This window comes from Cupressus sempervirens, chromosome 7 (assembly GCF_028749045.1).
Source record: "Cupressus sempervirens isolate cs-2001-9-10 chromosome 7, ASM2874904v1, whole genome shotgun sequence".
NCBI lineage: Eukaryota > Viridiplantae > Streptophyta > Pinopsida > Cupressales > Cupressaceae > Cupressus > Cupressus sempervirens.
Window position 1 is genome coordinate 697399111 of NC_143124.1, and position 10860 is coordinate 697409970.

A 10860-nucleotide genomic window follows, 5' to 3' on the forward strand; every position below is an offset into this window, starting at 1 on the left:
TATAGGTTGGTGCATACACATCTAATCGGGGATTGGTGTCTCTTTTCCTTGGGTTGAAATTCTTGCAGAAAAATCATTGTGAATCCATTTTATTTTTTCAACTTTGATACATTTATGATATTCCAATTGAATTAAATACAAAATATAAAAGATCCAATGTTGAATCTCTATTTTTCGCTTAAAACATCATACCATTTTATATTAATCACTTAAACAAATGTTATAACTCAGATCTGATCTTCCTACTAACTTAATAATTGATTGGTTATAGATAAAAAATTATTAAGATTGTGCTATCCTCTTCAATAATCATAAAAGTTTTTAAAACAATCTTTCTTATAGAAATAAACTTCAAAATATATTTGGAAAAGAGCTTTTTAGACTAAAGCTCTTTAGATTTTGGTCATAAAAATCCAATGATTAATATATTATTGTTCCCTTGACAAAGTGAACTCTATAAATATCCAAATAATATTATGTAAAATTCAAATTTGTAAATACAACAAGTCAACAGATATATTGACTTCATAGAAAAAGAATTGTAACGCAAAAAAATTAAACTAATATTGTATTGAATTCGAATTTACAAATACAAGATATCGAAAGAGATAACATGTATCATTTTAATAGATCTAAAAGTTCAGTAGAAAGACATACACAATTTTAACCAAAACAACATAATTCAGACCATTTCCTTTTTGTGTATTCGGAGTTTTTCTTGAGCTCATCCTCGCACTCTTCTTCTCGAAACATATCACTTGCTGCTTCGTATAAGAGGTAGTTCAAGAGGCTCAGAGAAGCTAAGGCACCTGGTTTCACAGAAGAAGGTCCTGTACTTGTTTGGCCAATATGTAACACAGATGCTCCCTCCCACTTCCCACCTCATTATCTTCCCTTCCATATCAGATTTCACCTTCCAACTAATGCCTTGGGAATACTCATCCCCAGCAAAAACAACCCCACCCTGCCTGGTGAAAGGGCTGAAAGCAGAAGAATATCTGTCCTTAAACCAGGCCTTGGGCTGCATCCACTCAATCTTGGAAGGCCTCGAGGAGGCAACTTGTTTGGCGGTGAGAGTGTCGTAAAGAGCCCAGTCGAATATTCCCTGGCTCCCTTTCAGTGATTGCTCCATCTTCCAGGCTTTCATGTTCACCGTCGATCCTTCCTTGCCTGAGAGTTTTAGTACACCAAAGTTGCTGGGGGGTTCGAACCCTGTCTCCACGCTCCTTTCGTTGGTCATCTCGAAAGAAGGGTTGGCAGAAGACATGTTTAGGGATACTGCCACAAGCTTTGACTCGTTCTCAGGGGCCAACTTGATTGAGACTCTGGAAGGAAAATGTTTCTCCTCCGAAAGCCCGCTTTCGTCCATTGAGTCTTCTGATATCAGAGGAATGACATCGCATCTGATATTGTCCACCTTCACACGAACCTGTTCCAAGGTCTATGTGTCAGTATGTATGACTGCAGTTTTGCAGTGAAGGATTGGTTTTTTTTGTATATATGCATTTATTCTCTTTTAGTGGAAGATTTGGGGCCATGAAATGCAAGCTCCTATGCAGGGCATCTGTGTTCACAGATTTGGGTTATGAAGTACACACTAATACAGCTGGTGTCTCTGGTTTGACTTCTTGCTGTTGAGTCACATTCGAACCGATGATGAATGAACTAAACTAGCCATAAAAAGGTCAGCGGTTAACTTGGCATTTGAGCTAGTGTATTTTGGTCATGAAATCCTAGCAGATTGAGACATTCACGTTCGACGATTTGGACATGTCTTAAACGCGTATGCCTCTAGTACCTGCCCATTTCTACCTCTGGTTTCGCTAGCATGAAATAGGTCACATATAGATTGATATGGATAAATTAATTATGAAAGGTCTAAGAGCTTACTTGACTCTCCAGCTTAAATGGAAAATCTTAGGTTCAAATCTTAACTAGTCTATGTGAACTTTACTTTTAGTATATGTTCTCTTAACAAGCCTCAAATAGGTAAAATGTGGTTTAAAAGGGGTGTTTGAAATAAGCAACATTTAAACCAACGATACATTGGTCACAAAGAAGTCAGTAGTTCAATTAGAGTGTTGGAAATAACTCATATTTAGATTGACAATGGACTAATCACCAAGAAGTAGCAGTTAAATTGATAGAGCACTTATAGTTGGTTTAAAATAATGTTGAACTGTTGATAGACTAGCCATCAAAGAACTAGTAGTTCAATTGGTAGAGCATCTTCAATGAGGTACACTTGATCAATGATAGATTAACTACAAGGACAAAAAGTTCTGTTGGTAGAGATCCATAGTATCTCAAGGGAGTGTTGATGATAAATAACGCTCAAAGTAATGGTGGACTAGCCCAAAAAGGAGTAGTATTTCAATTGATACTGCATCTACAGTGTAGTTTAAAGGTGAAATGGCTAGCCAGCTGACCAAATGGTTGGTTAATGTCATTTCTTAATTATTTAAAAATTATTAGAACATTTCTATTGTAATTTTAATTTAATTTTAAATAATAAAAAATAGCAGATTTAATCGGCTGCGTAGATGCTGCCGTTTAAAGGAGGTGTTATAAATAAACCACACTTCAACCAATGATGGACTAACCACAAAGCACAAATAAGCCAGTAGACAGTGTAGTTTAAAAGTGTGTTACAAATAAGCAACTAGGTTTCACAATAGACTGTCCACAAAAGTACTAATAGCTCGCTTAATAGAAAACCTATAATGTAGTTTAAAGAGAGTGTTCGAAATAAACTATACTCAAACTGATGACGAACTAACCACCTAAATGTGTAGTTCAATTGGTAGAGCATTCACAATGTGATTTAAAGGCATGGAATGAATAAATCACTTTCAAACTGAAAATAAACTAACCACAAAAGAGCTAGACACTCAGTAGAACACTGTAGAGTGCCTATCCTATAACTATAAGAAAGTGCTGGGAATATGTCACACTTGGCAGACGACAAAATAACCAATAATTTAAGTGGGAAAAACAGTGGGCATCAAATAGGAGCTCCTAGATACGGATTAGCTTGTAGATCAACATAAGAGGTCAACTGAAATCCTTTCTAAATTAAAAATATAATCAGAATTCGATAAATCTAGGGAGTAGTAAAATGGGCAATGAAAAAGGGCTTACCTCAATCCAGTCAGGCTTGAAAACTAAAATATAGCTGAGCTGCAGAACCGCCTCAACGTGAAGGTAACTTAAAGCCACAGCAAGACATTCGTCCTTAGAACTGGAATGCTTATCCACAACTCTCATAGCCAAAACAGGTGTGTAAACCCTAATTTTCCACAGCCCCTTGGTGGATGCGCTATATGAATAGGGCAACGGAATTCGCTTACCAACATTTTTATCCCACGCAAAACTCTCTGGATCTTTGCCAGCCAAGAAAACCTTGTTTGTTATGAGCAGAGCCATGGATCTCATCACCCGCTCTTCAATTTTACTACCAACCGCCTGTAGCACTGCTTTCCAGTAATCCCCATTTTTAACCTCTTTCTCCAGTTGTCTCTCTATCGCTTCCACACAAAATGACCTGATATCCCCCGGGGCCTCATAGTAGCAAACGCACAGCGCCAGGGCCAAAAATGCGCACTTGAACATGCCCTTCCAGTGACTCGAACGCGTGACCTCGTCCAACTCTACACGGCTTTCAATTCGCGGGGGCAACATCTTTTGCGGGCCGTAGAGTAAAATTCCCCCTATAAAGCTCAGGAAAAGATGATACATGGCCTTCTCTTTAGGGTGGAGTTTACATGGGTCGGATGTCCATAAGGGAATTGAAATTTTGAAATCTGCAAGCAGTGAGAAAACAACTTCGCTGGTTTCATGAGAAGCGGGCTTTTTAATGGCGGAAAAGAGTAAGGAAACCTCTGAGTCGTTGCAGAGATTTAGGGACTTGTTATCCTTCTGCCAATTTGAGGTTTCCGGTAGTGCAGAAATCCAGTCCCAAATGTCTGGAAAATCGCCATTAATTGAACTGCACGACATGGTTTGTTGAGATTTTGGGTGTTGATCTTGAACGCTATTCAATGTCGAATTGCTTTAGAATTTGACAGAGCTCGTTTGTTCATTTTGCTTATCATGAGATTGGATTGAAGATGGTGGGAATATATCGTGGTCACTCTCTAACTTTGAATATGTGCGGGCGTAGCTTAGCAGATAAGCAAACTGAAGGAAGCGAGGAGGATTACGCAAACGACAGGTAAAGGTCTTACTGTATAGTAGAATATTGAGTAGTGTGTCAATGTTAAGAAGAGGATATTGTAAAGAAACGAATGATGTGTAAAGTAAGTTGTTTAAATTTAAGTTTCACCCATTGATATTATATAATTGTATTTTTTTTCAAATTTATAATAGCTGGTTCAAGTAATTAGTTTTGTAATTAAGGATGTGATTTTTTGTAATTTGTTTTGCAATTATGTATATGATATTTTATTGTGGGTTATGTTTAATTATCTAATTTGTTCTTTTATGATTGTTGATATTTAAAATTGTAATTTAATATATCTTTTAATAAACATGAAAAATAAGATATGATTCATGGTAAATATTAAGATTTAAATTTAGTGATTGGAAAAGTAGTGCATGCCTAAAATAACAAAGTTGGAGTAAAATAGAAGATTTCACTTCTTTCATTGAGATAGTTGCATGACAATCATAGTGCCACATAGTGGCTTAGTACTTGCCTTCATTTAGTTTAGATTTTGTATATAAATTAAATGATAATTTTATTAAATATTATTATAAGTATTAAATATATTAATTTATATATAATTAAATATTAATAATCTTAATCTAATTATAATACTAAATATCAAATATTATTTAAATATTAATTTTAAATAAATATATTTTCATTAATAATAAATTTATTTAAATATTATAATAATATTTTTAAATAAATATAATTGGATTAATAATAAATATTTCTTATAAATTATAAATAATTTAAATATAATTGAATTAAAATTTTGTTCATAATTAACTTAAATTTTTTAATTCAAATAGTTAGAAATAGAAATAGGATAAGAAAAGGTAAAAATTATAATTTTAAAAAATTAAAACAATCACAAATTATTTTTATTTTAGTAAGGAAAAATATTTCACATAGGAGCATTAAAAATGCAATCTGATTATTATATATCAATAATAAGTAAATAAAATACTATGGCACTATGTATAAATGTCAGTCATATCCTTAAAAATTACCTTAAATTTTGAAGAGGTCCATGAAATCCATGTATAAGACCCCAATTTTTTTAGGCAATGAATTAGTCTAAATTATTTTTCTTAATTTATAAATGTAGGAAATGTGCATCTATACTTTAGGAAATATTAATTGTACCATCATGTTTTAAAATAATTGATTTTCATTGGTAGAAATAAGAAATAATAATCACTAGTTACAAAAAATTGATTATAATAGTACTATGCCTCATGGCAAGTGGTACAAAAATATAAATTTGTGTTAATAAACTAAGGCTTTGAATTATGTAGTGATTGAACAAAGATCAAACAATTTGAAAAATTCATACATAAACATATTGAGGAGGTGCACATTTGTGTGTATGTCAAAAGGAAAATCATATGATAGAAAACTCCAAATCATCAAACTATTTAGATATTGTTCAACAATGTGCCAAAAATTTGATATTTTGATTGCAATTAATTATTCCACTATGTTAACCTCTTTCTTTGTCTTCTTCACTACTCTATGGGGTTCACTCAAAATATCATGTCATTTTGCAATCAATCTTAATAGAAAGAGGTATCAAACAAATAACACTTTTCCACTACGTTGATTCTTATTCATAGAATCATCACCAATGCAAATAAACTTTTGATTGAATGGGTAAAGAAGAATCATAGATCAACTAAAATTTCCTACATCATTGAAATTTAATTTGGTAGATATGTAACATTTTTTAACTAATCAATTCCTACTACCATTAACTCTCCTCCTCCAAATTTATTGCTCTCCATTTCCAATGGCCAAGTTGATAAGGGCTCTATTATTAACTAGGGCTCTACTCCTAAAGAGGCTACCCCTACTTCTGTCATTAAGCTCAAACCATTCCTAGAAGTGGTCACTAACTATGTTCTACCATTAGTGTCGGCGCAAGGTTTACCTCTGCAACAAACAATGAGACCAAACAAGTAGGTAAGCACCCCGGGATTCCTTCCTCATTTAATGTTTCTCCAAACCCTGAAATGATAGTTGAAATTTTGAAGGAAAAGGATAGGCTAAGGAACTCTACTATTTTCTTTTTCATAGTTGAAATTGATAAGGTTCCTCCTAGGAAATTTTTAGATGACTGGTTCCACAACTTCTAGAACCTAAAACTTGGCTATCACATTTCTTTCTGTCATCATATCCAAAGAGGTTTGTTTGTTATCTTCTTTTATAATCATGAATTACAAGCTGTTATTTTCAATAAGCAATATTGGACTATTGGAAGCACCACTTTTTGAGCTATTTCTTGGACCCCTAAAGCTATCCTCAATGAAGTTGTAGTCCTTTTGGCTCCTAGATGAATTCTTGTTAAACAAATCCCTCCTTTCTTAGGGCTTTTTTTCCCACAACTCCTCAAACTAATCGACAAATTTGTTAGAATGGATGTTTCTGTTTGGCTGGTACCTCACATGGATGCTAGAGTTCTAATCTCACTAAATTCAAGCAAACGTCTACTGAGAAAATTAAACATTGTCATTACAAATGAGGTTTTCTCCTACCCTATAGAAATTCTGGGTAGGATTAACACTTTTTTTCTTTGTAGGAAGAAGGGGCATCTTAGAAAAGATTGTCCCATCATTAAAAATAATAAAAATCCTAAAGTGGCTAACCCTACTATCTCATCATCCTCTTATCCCCTTGAATCTGTGGTTTTTAATTCATCTACATCCAATCCCTAGCCCCCAATTGTTGTTTCCTCCTAGTCAAGCCTAGCCTCTCAACTTTTGCTTATTCCTCTAGCCACTGCCTTGCCTAACCTTGATGTCTCTATAGATGGATTCTAGTTAGTGTCTAAAAAGATAAAGAAATGTGTCCACAAACCTAATAACTCCTCTCAACCTGTCGTTTCCTCCCCTACTCCCACCTCTTTTTCTGAGCCCATCCCTCATCTGATTGCCAACCCCTCTACACATCGCTCCATTGATAACTCCAACTGGCCTTTTGCCTCAGCTCCACTATCTTGGCCTAAACCTCTGATCAAAATTTTTAAAGAAATTGTTGACGATTTTGTCTTAGAAGTCATCTCATAGCTCCTAACATAGCTAGCATCTAGAGTATAGATCTAGATTATGCATCATTGTCCCTATCAGATATTGACAATATCCTAACTTCAAAGAGGAGAAGGAGACCCCCTAGATCCAAAAAGAAAATTTCTACAACTAAAAAACAAAGTCCCTCTAACTCTATGGGAATCTCTCCTATGAAGAAAGTTGTGTGTACTGATGTGACTAATCCCAAAATCATTTCCTCATGAAGTGTGTTTCATAGAATATTAAGGGACTAGAATGCCTTGACAGGAAATTCATTATCAAAAGTTTTCTCAACAGTACCAAATCTATCGATATCCTGATGTTGCAAGAAATAAAATCTACTCGATTCACTCTTTAATCCAACCTAAATTTTCTTTGGGGCAATGCGATTAAGTTTGTTACTAATCACCCTCATGGTAGAGGGGGTGTTACCATCTTGATTAACCTTAAATGGGAAGCCTTCATCAAGAGTAGTGGCATCCCCCCCTGCAATAGAGCTATCTAGATCATCTTCAATTATAATAAAAAAAGATTTTGGTATTTGTTCTATTTATGTTGCCAATGACTATAAAGATAGATCAAATCTTTGGTCTTGGCTTACCTCTCTCCTTGATATTCCCTAGCTATTGCGAGGAGACTTTAATATGATCAAATCCCATGATGATAAAATGGGAGGAATTATGTTCTCCTAGAAAGAGAAAGAAAAGTATCATTGGAATTTTCTTAAGCACTCTAATCTCCTCTTTGACCCTTTGACTAGGAACAAGGACAATAATCTAGGGCTTTGGCAAACCTGGTGCAACTTTCAAAAAGGCCCTACCAAAATTTAATCTAGGTTAGACCATTTTTATCTCAATAAGAATTTCTTTTCTATGGCCCCTGATCATCACAATAACCTGGTCTTAGTTTTGCCTACTACTTTGTCAAATCACCACCCTATTTCTATCTCAATTAGGCTTGGTTGTTCCCCTAGCTTTAGTCAAAATAGTAGTCCCCAGTTTATTCTTAATACAGCCTCTTATCTAATGAAGATATTCTCTCTACCATTCCCATTATCAAACTTATTAACAAATCTCACTACCCTACCATCTCCCATGCTAAGAGGTAGAATTTGAATGTGCTTGCCTGGAAGAATCTGTTTAGGACTATTGGTCAAAAGAAAGCCAAATATTTTTGTCATGTTAAGTCTAGACTTGCTCTCGATCTTTATGAAGTTGAGTGTGTTATTCAAGATAACCCAGATAACTCCTTGCTAGTCCCTCATATTGACTATGCCAAGGATGCCCTTAGGAAGCATCAACAACATAAAATTCATGGTCTTAGGATTCATTCCATAGCCCATTGGCTTCAATTCGGTGAGAAAGGTAGTAAGTTCTTTTTTAATCTCATTAAACAAAAGCATGCTAATGATACATTCAAAAAATTGTTATTGATAATCAAGAAATTACTAACCTTAATAACATAAAGATGGAATTTTCTATTATGAAAAGTTTTTTTCCTTCGAAGACTCTATTGAAGTTAGCTCCCTCGAGGATCAATGCAAAAACATTATTCCCAAAAGGATTACGAATAGTGATGCCTCCCTTCTTAGTAAACATATTTCCTTGGATGAAATTGAGAACTCTATTAACTCCCTTAGGAATGATAAAACTCCTGACCCTGACAGTTTGTCAGTTGAATTTTATAAAGCTAATAGTAAATGGATTTGTAATGATCTACTAGAGATCTATAATGAAGCTATTGATTCTAGCTCCTTGGGATACTCCTTGGGATTATCAAATTTATCCCCAAGGAGGGGGATACAACCCTTCTTAAGAATTGGAGACATTTCACTCATTTGAATGTTTCCTATAAAATCCTTTGCTAAAATTTTATCTCGTAGGCTTGAAACCATCCTCCCTAAATTTTTTTGCTCTACCCAAACTAACTTTATTAAAGGTAGGTACATTCTTGAAAACCTTATTACCAATTGGGAGGCTTTGGATTAGGGTAAACATTCTAATCAAAATGCTTCGATGTTTTTGTTGGACTTTGAAAAGGCCTATGATAGGGTTGAGTGGAGTTTTATTACTATGATGTTGAATGCTTTTGGTTTCCCTCCCTACTTTTGAAATATTGTTGAGACGTTTCTTAGAGACACCTATGCTCAAGTGGACATCAATGTTTCTCTCTTGGATCCTTTTCCCTTGGGGAGATCCATTAGGTAAGGCTGCCCTTTAGCCCCTATCCTCTTTGTCACTGCCCTTGATGCTTTGTTTTACATTCTCAAGGATGACTCTTTGTCCTTGACTGTCAAAGGTATTACCCTCCTTGATGGTAATGCTCTCATCAACTGCCAATTTGCTGATGACACTACTATTTTTCATGAAGCTTTGTAAGATTATTTTGATGCTATGATTAAGAAGCTCAATTTTTTTGTGATATTTTAGGGGCTTGTCTGTCTTAGGCAAGTCCATTTGTCTTGGTTGGAATGTCTAGCCACCTGATTGGTTTAACAAGTATGGTTACCAGTGGGGAGGTCCTTGTAAAATTGTTAGGTATCTTGTTATACCTTTCTCCATGGAACCCTCTCTTAAGGAGATGTGGCTTTGGGTCAAAGAGAAAATCTTCAACAAGCTAAATAAATGGCATAACAAGTCTTTATCTCTTGCTAGTAGAATTCAAGTCTACCAAAAAATTATTTCTTCCTACAAAATTTATAATGCCTCTGCTTGGATGTTCAATGACTATCAAGTTTTGGAAATTCAAAAAGCCATACAGAATTACCTCTAGTTTGATGGCAAAGGAAACAAGAAGCTCTGTTCAGTTAAATGAGAGTGGTGTCATGTTGACAAGCTCCTTGGGGGTTTAGGGCTAAAAGACCTTAAAATTAATGGCCTTGCTCTAGCCTCCAAATGGATCTTTCATGCCCTTGATGGAGAAGATCGATGGAAAGTGCTGACTAGGAACAATATTGAAAGAGGTTACCCCAAGAACTCCAAATTCTAGAAAAACCTTCCTTTGAGTGATCTGATTTATGGTGACTTTCCTATCGTGGTCCAAGGTTCTGCTATTTTCAAATCCATCTAGAAGGATTGGAACCATTTTAGGTAGTTCATTAAGAATAAGAGCTTCTATGATGACAAACATATCCATGGTGAAAGATCCATTTGGTGGAATTCGCAGCTTGGTGGTAAACCTTTAACTCTCTCCTAGGGATACTCTACCAAGCAATGGGCCTCCCATGAGATTAAGCAATTTATGGATATCTTTGAAAATGACAGACTCATCTTGTGGGATGAGCTAAAGGGTAAGTATAACAATCCTACCTCTCAAAATAAAACTTATAATATGATTCTTAGATCCAATAAAGACATTTTCTCTCACTACTACATTAACTCCAATAGCTACCTGAACATTAAGTGGCTGGATGGTACCATTATCACCAAACTGAAAGCCAATAATATATATTATGTTATTGATCATAATAAATCCATTATCAGCCATGTTAAAAAGAATTAGTATACTAATTTGGATGTCTCTTCCTAGAAGAAATTATTTGACAAACTTTGGAAAAGCTCTATTGATCCTAAAATCAAGTGTTTT

At 34.8% G+C, this 10860-nt stretch overlaps 1 protein-coding gene across 1 annotated transcript; it reads right to left on the reverse strand.

Moving 5' to 3' along the window:
• Window positions 1-539: 539 nt before the first annotated feature.
• Window positions 540-4246, reverse strand: LOC149549123 (uncharacterized). Its single transcript, XM_089792561.1, has 2 exons — window positions 3142-4246; window positions 540-1429 (listed from the first exon to the last, which is right to left on the reverse strand). Exons 1-2 carry the CDS (start codon window positions 3997-3999, stop codon window positions 755-757), a joined length of 1533 nt encoding a protein of 510 aa, XP_089648687.1. The 5' UTR covers window positions 4000-4246; the 3' UTR covers window positions 540-754.
• Between the last annotated feature and the right edge of the window lie 6614 nt (window positions 4247-10860).